We start from the raw sequence: 22,620 nt of genomic DNA on the forward strand, positions 1-22,620 counted from the left end.
TCTATCCCGATGGGCAATATGTCCATAATATGATACATGAGTAAGCAAGGTGGAACACATTCATATCCTGTTTTCGCATTCGTCCATTTGAGTCTGCCAGTGGGTAGTGTCTCCCCATCATTTTATAGCAGCAATGTACATTCCTGGGATGTCGAATATACTAGCATGTACAGACTAAACAGGTGTATCCTATTACTTCACAAATGGTCTCTCAAACAGGACTTGACAACAGAGAGCTTCAGCTGGGCCAACCTTGCTGCTCCCTCATTGCCTCCTACCTAAACAACAAATGCAGCAGTTACTTTGCCCTCATCCCTCTATAGGGACAGTCACCAAGAGATGTTGCAGTCCACATTTGGCCTCCATCAGTATCCCTTCTGACAAAATTCGTACAGAAAGTCACAAGTTGCAAGACCAAGGTGATCCTCGTTGCACTGTTTTGACCCCGGCAGGTATCGTTCCCCTTCTTTGGCCTCACTTACTGCTCCCACTTTGGGTGCAGAATCTTATCTTGGATCTACTGAGTCACCCTTCTATAATGCCTTTACCGGATCTTCAGAATCTAAAATTAATTGCAAGGATTTCTTCAATTTTAATGATAACTAGAGACATCAGGCTGTCTTCTCCGGTAATACATATATCATCATATTCTCAAAGAATTGACAGAAAAGACTTACAAGTGCCTCAGTAGAAAATATTTTCCATCTGCATCTTCAAAAGGGCTGGATCCTTTTTCAGACCATGTTCCATCAATACTGGAATTTCTTTCAGGGCTTTTTTGGCAGGGATCCATTTCAAATGTTTACACAGGACATAATGACTCTTCTATTGTTCCTCTTATGATTTCTAAAGCCTTCTTGAAAGGAACTTTTTTGTTGAGACCTCAAGTTCAAGATCCAGTCCCTCCATGGGATAATCATGTTGCTGCTTCAGACATCGACTCAAAAACCTTATGATGACTTAACATTTCTTTCCTGGAAGACCATCTTTCTGCTTGCCATTACAACTGCTAGACGAGTTTTGAAGTTACAAGTGTGCTCATGCAAGCCACCCTTTATTATCTTTCACAAAGATAATGTTATTGAGAATGAGCCATTTCTTTCTTTCAAAGGTGTCGTCTGAAGCAAATTGGAATTAATACATTGACTTACCTGTATTTTGTCCAAGCTACTCGACCAAAGGTGAACACTTGCTTCATACATTAGATGTCCACAGACCGCTCAGATTTTACTTAACACCATACCAAGGGTATTAAAAAGTCAGACCAACTATTTGTCTCCTTTTCCAAAACAAAACTAGAACAACATGTACCAAAAGTCATAAGTGGCTGGTAGACTACATTTCCTTTGTTTATAAAATACAAGGATTGCCTTTGCATTCAGAACCTAATGTTCACACCACTAGAGCAGTGGCTGCCTCTACAGTACTTGCAAAAAGAGTTCCTATTAGTGACATCTGTGCAGCAGTAAATGGATCATCAGTTCACACCTTTGTTTCTATTATAAATTGGACATGCAGAGTCCACTTGGTTATTCTAGGCAGCTTGGAAATCTTTCCCAAATACTGAATATGACAATAATAGACAACGTTGGATACAATAGTTATGTACCTACCATAAGGTTAGATCCATGTTGTCTCATTTTCATCCAGTTCAGCATCCCTCCCTCCCTCCTTCTGCCTTCCAAATTGCAGTTTGCATCTTCTAGGGCTCAGTCAGACCTCAGATAAGACCCTGTCTATCTGTTCTACATCACCTTCCTTTTCTTAAGTGTGGAAAGCTTTTAGTTTTATTCCATTTTATAATATTTGGTCCATATAATTAATCCGCAAACTCGATCTGAGGCAAATCAGACAGAGAGAGGGAATTTTGGATAGGGGAGGAGTCTGAGTCTTGGGTCCAAAGCTCTAGTTGAAGGCTCCAAGGTTGTAGCTAATCGGATCTGACAACCCACATGCTGAACTGGACAAAAATGAGGCAACACATTTAACATTATGGTAACTACATAACTATTGTTTGTTGGGTATTGCTAGGAAGAATGCAAAAGATAAATTAGTTGTCTTCTATGCCGATTGCATATGATGGTCTAAAACATGAGCAAATATGGTTGGCAGTAGAGGAATATGGAATAAATAATATGGAGATAAAAGTTTTTGATCTCTGTTCACAAAATGTTTTATAAGAATTTTATTAAGTGGATAGTTGAATGTGCAGATAACCCCAAGAAAATTACCTTGTTAGTATATTCTTATTTTGTTTAGTAGTGAATGTGGCATCAGTTTGCATGTGTAATAAACTGGTAGGTGCACAGTGAGAATAAGAAAAACCCAAATTGTCCACACAGATGAGGACTCTGCTGTAGAACAACAGGCAAGTTTGGGGTCTGCTGGTGGCAGGGAGGGAAGGAACCTGTGGACTGGGCTGCATATGTTGTGATCATTGGTCATATTGGCCCTGCCCTGTAGAACGTTGGCCCACCAAGTAAGATATTTCATTGGGAGCAAGAGCCACTCACTGATTCAGGGCTGCACTGGTAATTGATAGTCTGTAGATGGCTTGGAAGAACAACCCTCATGGTTTTGGGTGACTGCTTCTCTTGGAAGCTGTCAATTCATTATGATACTGTGTATCCCTCATACTGGAAGAATGAAAGGGGCGAACCTGATAGGGGAGGGGCTGATGGTCTGAGTGCTTAAGTATAAAAAGAACTTAGGAAAAAAGGTGCACAGTGGGAATGTAGGCCTGAAGTGGTGTTGCCACTAATGATGTCAGATTAGCTTGGCAAAGAATAAAAAATGGATTGTGGAAGTAATTAAAGAGCTAAAAGAATGTTTTAAGTTATTTAGAATACAAAAAGTAGAATTTTTCCTTTCTCTAAATGATTATATCTTAGGAGTGTTGCATTCCACCTTTTGCTCATCCTGCATTGTAATGTCAGTGTTGGAACTGGAGTCAAGCAGAGGATAGAACCCTCAGCTTTCTGATCTTTGTGTATGAGAGGGAAGTGATGCTACCCAGACCTCTCAACCAATCAGGGACAAATTTGAACAGAATCAGGGAAAAGTCAAGAAAAAATCAGGGACACTTTTAAAATATTAGTGCTATTAAGTTGAAACATTGAGAGAATCAGAGCATATGAATTAATACACACTTTCTGAAGTAAAAGAAGTGTATAACTCTTAATTATTGTCATTATTCATTAAGTGTAATTCACCTCTTTTCTGCCCAAAGTCACTAGTTTTAGGAGGGATTCAGAGGGACAGAGCTAAAATTTGAGTCAAAGTCAGGGACATCCCTGAAAATTAGGGACAGTTGAGAGGTATGAGCTACCTGTTAAGCCAGTGACACTTAAACACTGTATTTTGCCACTAACAAAGTTGTAGGAGTGTTGTAATTTGTGGTTCACATATTTTTGTTTACCTCAGGTTAATCTTCTCAGTCATATTAACTTGACTTTAGGTGGTTAAGATTCAGCATGCAGTTTGATTCTTTTAGTAAAATCATAGTTGGCATCTTTTAGTCCACACCCATGGCCTTTTCATTCTCCCTCCCCCATAATTTGTCATCTGTAAATTAGGAATTTAATTTCCTACTGACTGCAGTTCTCTAATGTAGAAGAGTAATATTTCATCTCTAAGGTGATCTTATTAATCAGGTCAGGCTTTTCTCTGACCTTCTTATCAGCATGCAGATTGTCTGCCATAGTCAGTAAGTAGTGTGTTCTGTATCATTGAACTTGATTGTGTAAATTCATTTTATTTTATTTTTTTATGGAGCCTCCCAAAGACATTTGCTCTCTACTTTTACAAGAACGAACTGAGGAAGGAGTTGGCCCATCCACCGTTTACTTTCAAGATGGTTAAATGAAAGAAGGTGGTCATCAGCAATATGCTGGCCTTAAGTTCTGCTGAAGTAGTTAGACATGAAATATTAACATCTGGTGGTATAGGTTTTATTTTCACATTCAGTATGTTGTGATCGTGTCTTAGGGATGCCATTTTATAATAAAGTTTTAATTTAATTGAGCGTTTGTTAAACAATTCTGAGACAAGGCAGCTGTAGAAGAAAATGTCTAATAACCTCATTTTCTGTTGTCAGACTAGATGCATTCAGCTCACTAGTCAAAAAGGTCTTTTCTTTTAATATCTACATATAGTCATACTTAATGCAGTATATCATTTTGTTAGAAATTTTGACAGTTTAGGACTGCAGTTAATTATCATTCACTTTCTTGCAACAAGTTGCTGTGAAAAGCTGTTTATGTACATACTTTGTATGCTTTTCTAGTTTATGAATTTAATATACTTGCCTGTAAATTCTTAAGTTGGATGCATGTTGCTTTTGTGAGTGCTATGTAACAGATTTTTTTCTTTTTCAGATATTGGCACTATAATGAAAGTTGTAGAATTAACACCACTGAAAGGTTCTGTCTCGTGGACCGGTAAACCAGTATCTTACTACTTACATACTATAGACCGTACAATAGTAAGTATAAAACTCCAGATTGTCTGTAATTTGACGTTTTATATACCAAGAATGAGCCACTGGATCTGTAAGATATTCAGCTGCCAAGTACTTATTGGTTGCAGGGTTATGTGGGAGCTGTTGATAAGAGACATTTTTCTGAATGAGCATCTGTTTCCCAGTACTCATTGGTATAATGGGTGAAAATGAGAAAGGCAGCTCTTGCTAGTGGTGACCGATTGAAGAAAAGTCAGTTAATCATTGCTAATGTTTATGCATTGAATAATAAAAATTGTATGGAGTAGACAACATTTTCACACTGTTTTGCACTTTTTTGGTTGCTGATATTTCCTGGCAGAGGCTGCTGTATTGGGTTATCTTCAGTAAAGGATGACTGAGTATGCCAATTGGTATTTTGCTCATCTAGTACTGAGATTTGTTAAAGGGATATTGGAAAAATCAGTGCATCAAGACTTGTAGCATGGACTTCTGGTGGGAGTAAATGTAATGACTGTTTTGAAGCTTTGGTGTTTAAATTTGCAGTTAGATCAGTAGAGAACAGCTGTGATTTGTAGATTCATAGGTCAAAAATTCAAGGTGATTGGCCTTCATGAATGTTGTTTTTTATAACCAAGGTAGATTATTAAGCCCTTTAAAAGACTGGGGAGAAGTGCTTTCATTTATCGAGTTAAGCTTGTTTTGGCAATGAGGCATCTTTTGAGTAATGTATGTAGGCATTTTTTAAGGCATTGTTTTGTTGTTTTTAAGTGCAAAATTCCCAGAATGAGTATTACCAACCCCTCATGGAGGTCCACCTTGAGTAGTCTTTGTGAGACAGTGTGAAGCAGCAGATGTTATTCTTATGGATAACTGCTCCATTTGTGATGTTTGGGAATACCAATGCACATGAGGTCCGAGGTCCAACATCCATTCCAACTTCTAGAGCTCTGAACCTTTCCTTACTGTCTGTCTGACTCCAGCATCCTGGGGGCAATTGACACATCCCCTGTATAAGGAGACAGCCTGCGCCATCTGTGGTTCTTTCTTGCCACATTACATTGATGGTACATTTGTAGTATACATAGCATTGCTCTCTCTATTTTGTCACTTCACCTCAGAATTTCTAGAGCACACTAGCTGAGCATCTTGGGAAATCCTTTATTTTCTACTGTTATAGGTGAGATTGAGTTAAATGTTAGCATTTGTGTGTGCATTTTTCATTTGCTTTATTAATTTTTTAATTCATTCATTCATTCATTCATTTTGGTCACTGGCCTAGGCCCAGGTGGGTATCCCTGTAAAGAAGTCTTGAGTGTGTTCATGGGAAATTTTTGCTCCTGGTGTCTTTTCTTACTAGTGGTCTTCTCAAAATGTGTGTTCCTGTAGAGCAAACTATAGTAAGACACCCCTGAAAAGATTCTTCAAGCTTTTCTTATTCTAAAGAAGCTGGAATCTCTTCCATGGAAAGTCACCCGATTAGATGACCCACCTGCATTATCCAGTTTTCACATCCTCTTAATGAACAAAGGAAAATGTAGAAGTTGACTTTCAGGAGGGGGAGAAGCAAGAGGTTGGTGACAGTGGCACTGTCTCCCAAAAGTGCTCATTCAACCCCCCCTTCTAGCATTGCTTCTCTGGATATCACTACAACTTCAGCCATCTGAATGTCCTGCTGTACTAAAACAGCTGTCTCCGCAATCATTCTGAATATGTTGACATTTTTTATCAGAGTCATTATTTTGGGGTAGGTTGTTTCATTGTTCCCCTCATTAGAAAGAGAACTTGAAACCATTTTGTAGAGGAAAAAGACTCACAGTTGTAAGCTGCTTAGTATGAGTCTGTCTCCCTGATTTACTCCATTGTTGTAACAGCAGCCCTTAAAAAGGCTCCCATGCTGCAGAGCCCAGTGATTCATATGCCAGACAAGGGAGCTCAAGATGTTGGCCCCTTTTGGAATTTAATGTTTGTATCCTCTATTCTCTGTATTGGGGCTGTTGAGTGTGTGTCACGTGTAAGAATAGATAGGGTCAAAGAAATGATTAAGCAGATAGGTTTGAGGATCATGTGCTGCGTGCCAAATACCACACTCGAGCTGTAAATCCCACTTGCAGAAGGCAAGACATACCAGGTCGTGTGGGTACCCATCCAGGTGTCAAGGTTCATCCTGAAGTAAGTAAGGGTCATACTTTGCTTAACATATGTGGATAATTTGCCCCATTGGGTAATGAATCTGTCCCTCCAGTGTGTTTTATTGTATGTTGGTGAAGTCCACATCCTTTTTTTTGAGTGTTTGTGTAGCTGTTCATGCAGTGAAGTTATGAAAGATTCATTAGGGTTCGGGTGTTTGGCACAAAGTGTCAGGTATAGATCTCCACACAAGTGTATGAGAGACCAGTTATAATGATGTGGCTTCTGGTATGTCATGGTTGCTGTAGGCTTTTAGGTCTGTCATTTTTTTGCGAGGGAACTATGACTCCTTTCAAGCTGTATGAATATAGCTGGTTAGGTACTTGCCGAAGGGGCAGTATAGTCTATTAGTCTAATTAGGCACAGTACAGAGGGGGGCAGTAACATCCTTTGATCTAGATGAGATACCTTTGTAATTTAATTGATAAAGGATTTGTTAACTACTGTTGCACCACTGTGGTCAAAGGTGAAGGAATTCTCTGCCCTAGTGCTGAGATCCCTAGCTACTTGTAACTGTTCTGTAAGTTGTACAAGATGGGTCTTTCCCAAAGGTGGCAATGTTGCACTTAGTTTGTGGCATTTCTCTGTACTTCATTGGCTTCTTAGGTCTAGTTCTTGCTGAATCATTTTTGTATCAGTTGGGAATTGGACAGTGATGCTCTGCTTGCAATCGTTGGTGAATCTGGTTAACCATAAGTCAGGGTTTGCAGCATGACGATCAGAGAGAAGTCCCAGTACTAAGTCCTGTCATACTCCACTGATTACCCGCTTCCTGAACTTGTATCTGCACCTTAATTATGAGAGTTCTGTCCTTGATCCAGTTTGCAATCCAGCTTACCATGTAAGGGTTTGACATTCACTTTTATAGCGTGTTTACAATGCCAACACAGAGTAGAGTCTTAAAGTCCTTGGCCAAATCCAAATGTGCTTTGTGGACTGAATGGCCACTGTCCACTGCCTCTGTAAGCTTCTCAAAGAAATTTACCAAACTGAGTAGACACAATCTGCCTTTAACAAAACTAAATTGCTGTGGGTCCATTTGCATGAAAATGTTACTGTTGTAGTGTGAGTTTAGACATGATGATCCATGCCCTTAGAAATTAGGCTAGTTAGGCTGACTGGCTTGCCTTTCTTGGGGTCGGTGGTAGCGACTGCTTTGTGAATGGTACACTGCAGCTGTATTCCAAAAGCTCAGGAACATAGCCCACGGCTAGGCTTAAGTTAAACCAGTGCAGGAGGGGTGAAGCTAGGGCATGCCTGGTGCTGTTGGCATCCAGTTAAATTGTCTAGACCCATGGAAGTGATGATTTTTGTTTTAGAGAATATATCCAGGACGTGTTCTATGATGGTCTTGGGGGTGTGTGCATTGTGCAGGGATTTCTGGAATTTCAGTCATTATTTCTAGAGTAACATTAGCACTAAATCTTGTCTGCATGTTACCAGTGTCTTCTGGGTTAGAGTGGGTAATGCCATTAGTTATGCACATTACAAGGTGTTTTCTCAGTTTCCTAATAGGAAGAATTTTTAGTTATCATTGACCTCTGATGCCATTTTCTGTAAATGTTCAGCTTTGGGGATTTCTGATTTTAGTTCCTTGTTGATCTTTTTAATTTGTCTTTAATGTTGTTTAAGATACCTTGGTTTCAACATGAACTGGTTGATGAAATGACCAAGATGCAGGAAAAAGTCTAAAGACTGTGAAACCAAATCCATCCTTGTGTTCTTGCCTGCCACTGTTTCCTCCATTTTCAGTTTTGCTATATGCCTGCTGCACAGTACTGTGAATAATGCAGCATGGTCTGCAGGAGTTGCACTTGCTGTATGCTGCTACACTTGGTTACACCTCATTTTTTTTTCACCGAGAATTTCAAGATGTCCTTCAAAGGCACCTTTCAATGGCACCAACCGTTTTGGTCCCAGGGTTAAAGAAGAATGGAGAACACTATGAGGGAAGGCAAGTGTTGGCATTAGTTTTCAAATTAGAAAAGTTCAAATCATTTGTATTACTAATGGGCCACCAGCAGCAAGAAGATCAACAGTCTAGATGGAACCAGAATAGCTAATGCAACTTCCAGAGTTCTGGACTACACTTATAGAAATTCAGGTCCCAACCCAGGGATACCATGACTCTTCTGGGTGGATGCTGCAGCATCAGAGTTCATATAAGGACTGCCAGACTGTCCCACACTGGAGGCAGTTGGAGGTCATCTGTCCCTCCATCTGAATACTTGGATAGCCATTTCATTGGACGGATGGATTCAAACTGTTGTATCTGGAAGCAACAAAATTCCTTTCCACACACTTCACGTGGTGCCAACCTTTAAGCAGTATTCCACCCCATCAGTAATATGCAATGAGGATGTAGTTGCAAAACCTCCTTAAAAAGCCCTTTAAAAAAGTCCTGCCAGGGCAGAGAAGATCCATTTACTACTCAGTGTTTTTTTTTCCTTTTTTTTTTGTCCACAGAAAAGCCAAGAACTTCTGGCAGATTTCTGTCTGCTCTCCATAGTGTTAATCTGTCCCTAACTTCTTCTAAAATCTTAAAAAGTTGCTAGAATGACAGGATGTGTGTTCACATGCATTTTATGAATGATACGAACTCTGAAACTCAAATGTATGTCATTATTTAGTGACTTCAGTGGTTTGCCTGAAAACCACAGCTTTTATGAGGAACAGACTAAAAATATGAAGCAATAATTTGGATGTTCTGCGAAAATCTAGACAGTTGAGAGGCATAAAAGGTTAATTGTATGCATAACGACTACATTACACTGCCTTTCTAACAGCATCCGCCAAGTGTTTTACAGCTTTGAAGGCCGTTAAAACACTGCATTTTTTTCCCCCAAGTAACTAGTAGTACATGGGGCAGATAAATCTCTGGGCACGACAAAGAATGATGATCAAGTCACCGATTGTAACCCCTTTAATTATGAGTTCTCAACATGGATGCCAAGATTCATTTCTCAATTTTTGCACTTGAGGTGAATTTCTTGGCATCCATGTCTCAAACAGAATAAACAGGCTATGATCAGTGACACACACACAGTAATAATTATTTAATTTATTACATAGATCAAGTCCTGCCTTTCATGAAATTTCCCTCTTCCTCCTGAATACTGTTCTGTAGGGGATGTTCACAAAGATTCCATTTATTTCTGTGTAGTTTGCTACTTCCCTTTTCTAAAGATCTTGCCTCCACTTCTTTTATCTCCTTTACAGCATTCAGTATTTCTGTTTCAGTTGGTTTCGTTTTTGATTTCCATTTTCTATTAACTGCTCTTTTTGTCAGCTAGTAGCGTTAAATGTGGTAGGGCCTTACTGTGTCTAGGCAATTCAGTTTCTATGTACCAGCTCACAAAAAAGAATAATAATAAAAAAAAAATTCTTAGTTAAAATAGTTTGCTCCCCAGCAATTTTGCCAAAGTACACTATAGGGAATTTCTAAAAATCTACCAACTTGTTGCATTCCCAAAAATATATTCCCAAGCACCCTTCTCTTTTCCGTCATACCTCCAACAATTGCTGTCTAAATGTGGAAAAATTCTCTAAAGTCTACTTGGGGTGTAAAAATACCAGTGTAAAAACTTCTGTTCAAAACTCCTAAACCTTGTAGATTTTGTTGCATGCTTTGGAGCCGTATGAATATTCTCTCATTGTTTATTTGTATATTGTCATTCCCTTTTCATTTCCCAGTTTTTTCTAACCTCTTCTGGTTAATTCTTAAAGTTATCATGCCCTGCTACTAGTTATCCCTTCTTTAAACCACAGCTTCTTTTCTAGACTCAGTTATAAATGTAGCCAGAGCTGGCCTTTCATTTAGCACTCCCGTTTCTTTCTGTTTGCCTATACTTTATCAATTTGTGGTAGGGAAGGCAGTGTCCAATCTGCAGTCCAAACTTTTGTTTGGCCTCGTCTGACTGACTTTTCCCTTCCTAGTTGTTTGCATCCAATGTAGTGGCTCCTTTTGCTAATTTCTTTCCAGCTTTCCTGTCTATTTTCTATGCCCCTTTGCAGTCACCCCTATTGGTGAAATATCCATTCAGATGTTGATGTAGTTCTCAAAATGTTTTCTGCTACTTTGTAAGTAAAATATTCTGAATGGTTGTTATTGTTCTCTGTAAGAGTCTGCATCCTAATATCCTACGCTTCTTATTTTTAGTGACCAAACATATTTCAATATCATTTATTTCCACTTTGATTTGTTGTCTTCTACGTGTATTATGTATATGATGGTTAACTGTGTAGCTGTAAATTATCCCTTCAAATCTAGTAATCCTAAACCACCTTGATATTCATCATATTGGTCACTGCTACAGTAGCTTTAGCGATATGGGTTATATCCTGCTAAAGACAGAACAGCCGGCCAGCTTCCACCCAAATGTCTGGATGAGCTGACTAGACGATAAGTTTGGGTGAAGAGCTTTTCAGAGTGTTACTGCCGCCAAAGACTACACTTCTCTAAGGCGTTTGAGGATCAACAGTCTGCTTGTACTTTCCTTTGCTGAGCAGTTGTTCCCTTTCAGGAAAAAAAAATCAATTTTCTTAAATTTATTAATGTTTTATTACTTTCCTCTTCAGAAAAGTTATTTTAAAGCTAGGAGAGTGGTGTTTTAATGGGCTGTAATGTACTTTTAAATGGAGTGGAGCACATGTTTTTTTCTTAGTGTTAACTAACTGAAAAAAAATTCTGTGGAGAAATTGTTTATTTTTCATTGCTGGGGCTGGCATAGTATTTGAAAGTGATTTTTACTGTCTTTTTTCTGCTAAAAAGTAACTTTTGTGGACTGATTGTTGCTTCTTGTCTTCCCTGGGAAAGAGGCTCCGTTTTCGCCTTGTCCATGGAACAGACTACCAGTCCCATGGTCGGTCCTTCTTCCAGCCACAAAAACAACCTTTGCCATCACAGCAGGCTAGCGGTTTGCCCCAGCCAGAGGTGGGTGACTTTGCTGTGGCTATTTGTTGCACCTCAGACCATTCATCTTTTACGCTGGATCACTCTGGTGTAGCACCCAGAGCCACTATGGACTGGGGGTTAACCACATCCTCTTCAGCTGTTGGAGTCCCCTCAGTGGACAAGGGAGAGCCAGTCATATCGGTCTTGGGAGAGGGAACCGGGAAGATTTGCCTGATGTGTCAGAATGTTGTACCCATCCCTGGTGAAGTAGCTTCTGCCAGTAGTTCACTGTTGGCCCCATTTTTCCTGTCAGAAAGATACAGAAAACCAAACATGTATGTAATCCTCCTCTAATTTCTTTAGACAGGAGTAGTTTACTGGGTTTGGCTCAGAGTTTAATTTAGGCTGTTAATCCTTCTTGTAAAGTAGTTTGTGGTGAACGAAAGAGGATCTCATCTTTTCCTGAAGAGAGTCAAGATTCTGAATCAGAACAGAAATATGCAGGAATGATTTCAGGATTATTTTCCTCAGATTTGACTCTCTAAGACTTTTCAGCTCTCCTTTTCCAGATTCTTCAAGGGGTTTTCTTTCTCCTCTTCCATTTTTGGTAGAAAACTGAATAGACAGATGTCCTTCATGGATGCATCTGCAGTCATAACAAGTGGGTTGTCCTGTCGTCAGGCAGCCCTGCAGTCGGCAGTTCCAAAGTCGTCCGGTCCGCTTCGCTGATGTCGCCCACCCACGTCATCTCTGTTGGTCTTCGGTATAAAAGCATCAAATTTCGCCCATTTTCTCTAGTCTTTCTTGCCGGAAGCAGAAGCTTAAAACAGTGCCTGTTAAACCCCCACATCCAGGCCCTCTTCTAAGTTTCAAATGCTTTTTTTTTGAAGATTTATTTAATTTCTTATCTAGGGAGGATCTCTCACCCAGACAGGGCCTCTCCTTCCCCAGAGAAGAGAGAGCAGAGGCTAGAGCTCCTTGTCTTCTGTTCTGCCTGCTGATGAATCAGACATAACTGACCAGCCTGAGGCTCCCTTCTCCACTTGAAGAGATTCTGATGCTGAAGATCCCATTCCAGCTGCTTCCCACCAGAAGAATTCTCCGAACAGTTCCAATGGCAGCAACAGGATTTTTCAGACTCAGAGAAAAGACTAGGACCTTTCTGCACCTCCCACAGCACAGGCCCTTAGCTATACCTCCTGTTCTCTCTGTGGTGGATGATGCTTTCAATGATGTTTGCTCGCTCCAGATCCTTTACCCCCAGCCCTGCCAAACCAGATTTTATTTACAGGCCAGCAGATATCACCACCTTTACAAGGCCCCTCTTGCAGACCCAGAGAAACTATATCCCAGGGTCCCAAGGCAGTAGGGCACAGCTAAAACAACTATAAAGGTCTACACTTCAGCTACTCTCTCAGCTAGAGCTTTAAACTGTCAGTTTCACATGATACAATACCAAGAGTTTATAGATGAGTTAACTAAAAACTAACTAACCACTGATGAATCTCTTGATAAGATATATTAGAGAGAGTATAACATACAACAGGTTAGCAGTTAGCATTCATAAAAATGTGGCTGGCTGTGATGCACTGGAGAATTTTCAGCCATGACAGGAGCAGTGATAAGAGAGATAAGAAGGCATGCATGGCTAAGAACTACCGCTTTTGGATCATGTTAAAGCTAAGTTGCTAGATGCTCCTATGGACAAGACAAGTTTGTTTTGGTACACCTGCCCAGCAGAGAAAAAGAAAATGGAAGAAAGGCAAAAAAAAGTGTTCTGTTTCTTATGAGTTTCAAACCCAACGCTTAGCAGGACTACTGCTGTAGAAATGGGTCCTTTCCCTGACTCCACCAAAATTTCAAAACAAAAAGGAATAAGCGGCCTCCAGAAGCACCAACCCAGAGAGGAGGACAGAGAGGCAGGGCACAGCAGAAGCAAACACAACACAGACAGACACAGCCACTGCCACTACATCAGCACACACAAGTGACTTTAGCCTAATCAAAAATCCGCCTACAATTAATAGGTGCTAGGAACAAATAGCTCTTAAGCTTTTTTTCAAAGAAAGAACACTACATAAATAACAAAGACAATTAAACAAAGAACCATTGGATTTTACAAACCATAGATCACTTTACCACTTTCACTTCCAAACTTTAAATGCAAATCTAGAAAAATTAAAAAAAACCAAAAAACTAAAAAAGAGAGATAGCAAGCAAGCAGAGTTAGAGAGGAAAAAGCAACAGCAAAGGAACAAGGAACTAGGCAAGGGATTCCTAGTTCCACCCAAGCTATTCCTAGTTCCAAGAAAGGAACCTGTCCACCTTCCATACATCACCCAGCAATCTTAAATACATAATGCAAATTCAAAAAAAAAATTCCTGATTGCTGGCTCTTCTGCTTGGCTGGTAACTCTAGGCATACCGACTACAGGGAAATTCAAATTACCCCATACTGGGGACGCACTGCCTACAACAAGGAAACAAAAAGCAAGCTGACAACAGATTTACAAGGGTCATTTACTTGCCAAAGACTGGGGGATACACAGTCAATTTACAAAAAAGGCTGCTGATACCATCCCAAAACAGGACGTCTCTTGGCGATGAATTGACAGTACAACAAAAAATGGCATGACTACAGAAAACAAAAAAAAGAACTCTTTCTTTGGCACTAACAAAACAAAACTAACAACAGCAGAAAAAGTTCATCAATCTAAAAGAAATGCTGGCAAGTAAACTGGCAAAAAAAAGTTCACCATTTCTTTCTCAGGGCCAGTTGATGATAAAGGGACACACAACACCACACAGTGTGGTACATCAACAAACAAACAGGGAGGCACTCATTACCCCCCCCCAGAATGACCTTGGCCTGAGCTGGTGGGACTGGCACTCAGCTACAACATCAGGCAATAAGACAATACTCTAGCAGACATATTAAGCAGAACCACTTCGATGCCCACTTAATGGAAGCTGCACCCGACATCTTCAAGACCATCTCAAAGAAATGGGGAATGCCACAGATAGACCTATATCCTCACCTCTCAATCACCAGCTCAAAATTCTGCACAATTCCATTTCCACCCACTAGCATGGGACTCCTCTCCACTCTCCTTTCAACTGGAAAGGCCTAACAGCATACCTCTTCCTTTGATACCTTTTGATACACAAGGTACTACTAAAAGGAAAAGAAGGCCCGGGATATAGCTCCAAGATAGCTCCAACAACCAAGACCCACTACTGAAAAGATGTGTCAAACATAGATATACCCTAACATTCTGGGTATCTGGCGAACTTCTTCATTCAGGCCTGTCCTACTCCTCCATCACTTTGCTCAGGCAGTTCTCAGAGAGAATCAAAGAATAAAAAACAAAAAGGAAACCACACCATTACCAGCTTGGGATTTACTTTTTGCTAGAAAAAAGAAACACCTCACCACTTGAACCAGCAGCAAAGCAGCAACACAAGCAACAACACCTGTCATGGCTGCTTTCCTAAGTACTGGCAATAACTTCAGCACTTAGGAGTTTACTACAGGCCTCCTGCTTTTGCAACCCTTCTAATCTTCCACCCAGATAGAGGTGTCCATGAGGGACTAATCCTACATTATGCCCAAGGTGGTATCCAGTGTGTTTCCAACCCACCTACCTCTACCTACCCTTCTTTCAGCCCAACCTACAAAACCAAAGAATAAGGATCCTAAACACACCATAATCTACCTTTATCCTCCCCTAGTTAGCTATGGTATTATTCTACCCACTAGATGATGACTGATGCATCATCCATGGGTGACAGTACAGTTACCTACCATAAACCATAAATGTAGACTGGATAGCATCTATAGCATCTGCGAACCTCCCTCCCCTCCTCCTGTACTCTGTGGTACTCTACTAACCTAATAGCTAGCTGTTGGGGAGTCTTTATGGTGTATTTGTTTGTATATATGTACATATATATATTTATTTGTGTTTACCTCTATCTATTTAACATTGGCATCATACTATCTTTTTTAGCCTGCCTGCAAGATCTGGGCATCTGGGGGGGAAACACATGGTAGGTACAAAACTGTACTTTTCAGTAGAATTCAGGTAAACAGACCTTTGAAAAGGGATGGCAAATAATTTTCTAACCTCCCAAAACCAAGAAAAGTTCAGGATGTCTGAATGACTGTTCGAGACCCCCTGGCCCCCTTTTTCTTCCAGAAAATAATCTCCATTTTTCTCTTTGGCAACATTGCTTTAGACAAATGGGATGTCCTTCGTGTTTCACTGTTGCAGTCATTACATTTGAGTAATCTGCTGGTAGGTTGCCCTCAGTCGGAGTCTTGGGTCCTGCGTCTGTTGCTGTCCCTTCTTCCATGACGTCAGGTCGTCAGGGGGTATAAAACATGCAGCCGACACCATTACATCAGTCTTTCTTGCCGTGCGGTGCCCGAAGTAGAAGTAGTTCGCAAGTGCCGGTCAGCTGACTCCTGAAATTTTTGTTTTCGAGTTTCAGAACCGAAGTCTTCAACTTAAAGCTAAGTACCCCGTTGGGGAAACTTTTTCTTGCGCCTTACCGATGTCAGTAAAAGTTAATAATTGCATTGCTTGTGGAAAGCAAATACCTCATAAAGATTTTCATTCGTACTATATTCCTTGCCTAGGCCCTGACCACGACGTACCTTGCTGTCGGTTTTGTGCTTTATTTAATCAGCCCACTATCCGTCGTCAGTATATTTTTGCCTCTAAATATTTCTGTTCTCGGTTTAATTATCCAGAAATGTTGTCGGTTAGCCATCTGACTATCAGGATTCCGAAAAAACGCAAAGATAAAGACAGAGACAGGCCGCCGAGGTCCAAAACTGCAGACGATGCTTCTCCTAAGCCAGTCGCCAGTTCGTCGGTACTCAGTGAGGTGCTTTTGCAGCCCCTGATACCCGCTAATTCTGATTCGCAGGCCTTTACTGAGACCCATTCGGAGTCCGGTATGCCGTGAGAAACTTCAAATATGGAACCCGCAGAGGTCTCTACCTTGGATGGGTCCGGAGCCGCTGTGCAGGCACTGGCTTCTGAGGGTATATTCAGGCCTACAGACTTGCATATTAAATTGACTCTGCCTTCATTACTAAGGCCTAAATCTCTATCCATGTCTAAAAACCACTGCCCAGGCCACATGCTCAGGCCCCTATGCCTAAAAAACAAATGATAAAAATGGCTGAGGATCTAATAACTCTAATCAATGTGTAGTCAACCCCCCCTCCCTCTAAGAGGACTAGGGCTGAGTTTGATTATGAATCTTCTATCAAGATTCTGTTTCTTCTGACTCTTCTGATTACCTGGATTTGTCCATACCTACTTATGAGGATTCTGATGCAGAGGATTCCATTGCCTCTGCTTCCCCTCCAGAGGATTTTTCTTTTGGGGAAACTTTACATTCTTTAAGGGAGCATTTCCACTGGGAAAGCCAGGAATTTTCTGATTCAAAAAAGAGACTTAGGGATTTCCTTCTTTTACTTCAGCATAGGCCTTTGGCTATACCTCCTGTACTAGACATTGTTGATGATGTGTTCTCGGAATCTAGTTTGGCCCCTGATTCCCTGCCTCCGGCTCCTAGTAAACCTGACGGATACTACAGGGTTCCAGAGTCCCACAGGTTCCTTTTCAAAAATCCTGTTGCAGATTCAGAGTCTATTTCTCAGCGGCCCAAGGGCATTAAGTCGTCTTCTGCTAAAAATCCTACCCCTTCTGGTAGAGACTACAGGGTACTGGATAGATAGGGTAAAAATGTTTATACTTCTGCAACTTTGGCAATCAGAGCTTTAAACTGTAAATTTCATATGTTAAAATATCAAGAGCATATTATTGGACTCCTTAAACAGAAAATTATGTTGATTCCTGACTGTGTGGAAAATAGATTTACAGGATTTAATGCATTTTGCTGAACAAGTTGGAAAACATACTTTGCAATGTGGTTTTGACTCTTTAGAGGCCTCTTGCAGGGCTACTGTTACTGGGTCTGTGCTTAGAAGGCATGCTTGGCTTAAGGAGCAATCTTTGCCTAATCATGTTAAAGATAAGTTGTTGGATGCTCCTTTAAATCAGGACCGCCTGTTTGGCAACAAGGCTGAAGAAGTTCTTAAAAAGATGGAAGATAAAGCTAAATCTATGCAAACTGTTAAAGATTTTTTACAAGTGCAACCTCCAGGATTTAGTAGGCACTGGCCTACTAAGAATTGGTCCTTTCCAGTCTCTTCCAGGTCCTCTCAAGCCAAACCCAGACACAGCAAAAACCCCAGGTTTCAGTCCCAAGAGACTCTCAGAACTAAGCAGTGGCGGGCCTCCACTTTCAAATCTGGAAATAACAAGACACCCCCCTATGGTAAACAGTCTCAATGACTTCCTTTTAAAATTCCCAAGCACTTATCTTTTGACCGCCCCTTTGGGGGGAAAGATTGCTCTTCATGCAAAGAACTGGGAACTCATAACCCAGGACAAATGGGTTTTAAATATAGTGTCCCAGGAATACAGCTTTCATTTCCACACATTGCCAATACCAAACGGGTGACCAGACCTGCACCCAAATCAGTCGGCAGAGGCTCAAAAACAAGTACTTTCCCTCTTAAGCATGGGGGCTATTCACCTGGTACCAGAAGAGGAAAAGGGACAAGATTTCTACTCCAGGCTTTTTCTGGTACCCAGAAAAGACATCATGGCGTCCAATCCTGGACCTGTCTACTCTAAACACCTTTCTGGGGATTCCAAAATTCAAGATACTAGCTCTTCACCAATTACTTCCTATGTTAGGCAAAGACGCCTGGTTGGCAACACTAGATTTAAAAGAAGCATACCTGCACATCCCAATCAGGGAATCTTGCAGAAGATACCTACGCTTCAAAGCAGGCTACTCACATTATCAGTTCTCTGCACTGCCCTTTGGCTTGTCTACTGTGCCCAGGGTATTCACAAAGTGCCTTGCTCCAGTTATTGCATTTTGCAGGCAAAGAAATATTCAAATATATCCATATCTGGACGATTGTCTAATTCAGGCAGAAAACTAGGGCATATTTTTAAATCATCTGGCGTTTGTAAAAAGGGTTCTAACTTGTCTGGGGTACACCATAAACGAAAAGAAATCAACAAATTACATTCCTGGGTGCAAGCTTGAATACAACTGCCCAGCTTTCCTCATGCCAGAAAAGCAAATTAATTTGGTAACCTACTTCAAGCAAGTGGCCACAAAAACCCTGCTATCTGCAAGACAAATACTGCAAGCCTTAGGGTTCATGGCCTCCTGCATTCTTCTAATTCCATATGCAAGACTGCATATGAGGAAACTACAGTGGTAGCTAAAAAGTCTATGGAGTCAACATTATCACAGCCTGGAAACAATGATTCCTATCATACCTTGCCTACGCCTGGAGTTCCTTTGGTGGGCAGAGGGCTGCAACCAAAACAAGGGACTACCATTCACACTACCCCCTGCTGTCCAAACCCTAACTACAGATGCATCAGACTATGCATGGGGGGCTCACCTGGCAGGGAAGTGCATTCAGGGCAAATGAAACCCAAATCAAATGCACCTACATATCAATCAAAAAGAAATGTTAGCTGTACAGAATACTCTGACAGCCTTCAAGGACTATATTCTTCCAGGATAACTAATGGTAAAGACGGATAACACCACGGTTATGTGGTACATAGACAAGCGGGGGGGGGGGTACACATTCCTACCCCCTCTGCAGACTAGCCATGGCATTGTGGAACACAGCCTTGAGCTACCAAGTGCACCTACAAGCTCAGTTCCTGCCAGGAAAATTGAATACACTGGCAGACGGACTAAGCAGAAACCTCATGGACCCACACGAGTGGAAACTGGAACCAAGGATTTTCAACATGTTGACAAGTGAATGGGGGAGCCCAGGCATAGATCTATTTGCCACCCCCTAAAACTACCAGTTGGAAAAGTTTTTCACAAGGACTCCCCACAAACAAGCCTGGAAAGTGGATGCGCTGTCCTTCAGCTGGAAAAAAACATCAGTCTACTTCTTCCCCCTGCTGCCTCTGCTCTCCAAAGTTCTACTAAAAGTCAAACAGGACAAACCAAGAATGATCTTGATTGCTCCAGACTGGGAGCGCCAACCCTGCTACCACCTTCTGCGCAGTGTGTCGCAGTTATCTCCATGGCATCTGCCTCCAGACCCCTTCCTTGCTGTCTCAGCAGGAGAACCAAATTCTGCACCCTCAGCTTCCAACATTGAACCTTGCAGCCTGGCTAATCACTTAAATTCACCCTTATCATCCCTGTGATGGATGTCATCTTGGAGGCAAGGAGACCTAGTACTAGAAAATCTTATGCTGAGAAATGGGAAAGATTCTGTGCCTGGAACCAATCTCAAGGGATGAGCACAGCAGTGCCCAGTTTACCTCAGATTTTGCAATATTTAACTGAGATGCTTCACAAGGGCCTGTCTTTTTCCTCCATTAAAATCCACGCCTCAGCTGTTTCAGCTCATTATAACACAGAACCTCCCCTCTTCTCTCATCGTTTGCTCAAGCAGTATCTCAGAGGGGCAAAAAGCTTGAGACCACCCAGGAGAGCTCCAACCCCTGCCTGGGACCTTAATTTTGGTTTGGAGAAACTCACTCTACCTCCTTTTGAGCCAGCTGCTACTGCAGACTTCATTTCTTTCTTGGAAAACAGCCTTCCTTTTAGCAATCACTTCAGCTAGAAGGATATCTGAATTACAGACCCTTATGGCAGTGGAGCCTTTCATCATCTTTCATGCGGACAGGGTATCACTCAGGACCAATCCATCCTTCATGCCCAAGGTGGTATCCAGTGTGGCTTTTAATCAGTCCATTCATTTGCCAACCTTTTTTCCCAGTCCACAGAACAAAGGGGAACGGATTCTGCATTCCTTGGATGTGCACAGACAACTTAGATTCTACTTGGACAAGACTAAACCTCGAAGAAAATCTGAACAACTGCTGGTAACATTTGCTGCAGGGGCAGAGGGGAAGGCTATTTCAAAGCAAACCATTTCTAAATGGATAAGCCATTGCATTCATTTCTGTTATAAGCACCATGGAAAACCTATTCCCCAGAGAATCAGATCTCTCTCCACCAGGGCTGCATCTACTTCTGCAGCCTTTCTTAGAGGTGTTCCTACTAGGGACATCCTAGAATCTACTACCTGGAGCTCTGTACATACTTTCACCAAGCATCATCATTTACCAATTTTCTCAAAATCCAGAGCTAGCTTTTGCCACTGCTGTCTTGCAGGGCCTTATAGCTGGCCCTAATGCTGTATAAACTCCTCCTCCCAACCAAAGCTTTGGGAATCTACCCAAATGTAATGACTGCAACATTGAAACACGAAGAACATAGTGCAGTTGTGTACACTTACCATAAATGTAGATGTTCGAGTGTATTCACTGTTGCAGTCCTGGTTACCCTCCCTCCAGCCCCCTAACGTTTTCTGGCTATACCTCTACCTTGCTTTACTATGCTTAAAAGCCTTTTTAGTGTATTTGCTTTTTGTTGGAGGTATACCTTTGTGTTTTTGTGTTTATTTGCTCCCCATTAGGGGGGCACCTGACATCTGGGGCAAGAAAAACTGATGTAATGGCATCGGCTGCATGTTTTATACCCCTGACGACCTGACGTCATGGAAGAAGGGACAGCAACTGACGCAGGACCTAAGACTTTGTTAATCAGGCCGACTGAGGGCAACCTGCCAGCAGATTACCCAAATGTAATGACTGCAACAGTGAATACACTCGAACATCTACATTTATGATAAGTGTACACAACTGTACTTTCTGAATATCATTCATCAAGGTTACATGTGGCAGTGGAAGGAAATTCCTCCCTTCTAGCGGCTGTCATTTCTGTTCCTCCAGATTAGACTCCTTTGTTCCTAGTGCCAAAGAAAGAAAATGCTTGGAGACCAGTTTTAGATCTTTCTTTCCTAAACCTCTTTGTGATAGTGCCCTAATTCAAAATGATGTCACTTCACAACTTGTTAACTCTTCTTTCTCTTTCAAGTTTCCTGGTAACACTATACTTGCAATATGCTTATCACATCACTGTTTATCCAGACATCAGACGTTTCGTAAAGTTTTGTGTGTCTAGATGGCATTATCATTTCTCTACCTTAACCTTTAGACTATCCACTCCATCAAGAGTGTCTACAAAGTGTCTATCTCCAGTTATAACCCACTGCAGATGACAGGGTATCCACATTTTACCATATTTAAAATTATTTATTTTATTGTATTTTAGATTTGTTTACTGGGAAAGTTTAACTGGGCCAGAACCCCAGTTACAGCGGAGGCCTGGGGAGAAAAGCTCCACTACAATGCAAGAAACAATTACAGTGATAGATATTAACTAACATAGAGTAGTATGTAAGGATCCAGTCTGAAAAATTAACATAGAGCGCAAAAGGAATAACACTGGAGAAAAATACAGTACAACATGAAAGACATGTCGACTGTTCAGTGAGACAGTATCTGTGGAAAAAGAAATTATAAAAACCAATGTACAACATATACAGCAGAATATTAGTACAATAGCCAAATATTGTTACAGTCCCATAAGACTTCTCATTAATAGTTAATGTTGCAGTATCTCAATGTTGTGAATAGGAAGAGTACCTGGGCTGTTGGATGAAAGAAGAATAGATTTCATTGGTTCAATTGTCGCCTCACAGCAAGAGGCTATCCAGTTCGATTCTCGGCAGGTGCGCCTTCTGTGCGGAGTCTGCATGTCCTCCCCGCGGTCGAGTGAATTTAAAGACATGCAGGTAGGTGTGAGCATGTGTGGGTTTGCCTTCTTTGAAGGTTGGGCACCAGGCTGGCAACTCGACACCATAAAAATTTGCTGCCAATCATTAGTGGACCGGAGTTCCGCTGTGGTGACCACTAACCGGGAAAAGCCAAAAGATAGTTATAGGTTCATAGGTGTGTACTAGGCTAATGGCCCTGGGGCCTTTACAAGCCTAACCCATAGAAGTGCCCTGGCATTGTGCCGCCCGTCGTTAGTTCACAGTGCCTCTATCAAGTAGAGCCACTAGAGTGATCCCCGGGGTGAACTT

General features: G+C 41.3%; 1 protein-coding gene across 1 annotated transcript in view; it reads left to right on the forward strand.

Moving 5' to 3' along the window:
• LOC122787868 (histone-lysine N-methyltransferase, H3 lysine-79 specific-like) overlaps window positions 1–22,620 on the forward strand; it is a 2,114,473-nt gene that overhangs the window by 883,127 nt on the left and 1,208,726 nt on the right. Inside the window, exon 11 of the mRNA XM_044054784.1 lies at window positions 4,377–4,483. Coding sequence (XP_043910719.1) covers window positions 4,377–4,483 — 107 coding nt within the window. The remainder of the gene's footprint in view (window positions 1–4,376; window positions 4,484–22,620) is intronic.

Source organism: Protopterus annectens, chromosome 13.part0 (genome assembly GCF_019279795.1).
Source record: "Protopterus annectens isolate FY-2018-M chromosome 13.part0, PAN1.0, whole genome shotgun sequence".
Classification (NCBI taxonomy): domain Eukaryota; kingdom Metazoa; phylum Chordata; order Ceratodontiformes; family Protopteridae; genus Protopterus; species Protopterus annectens.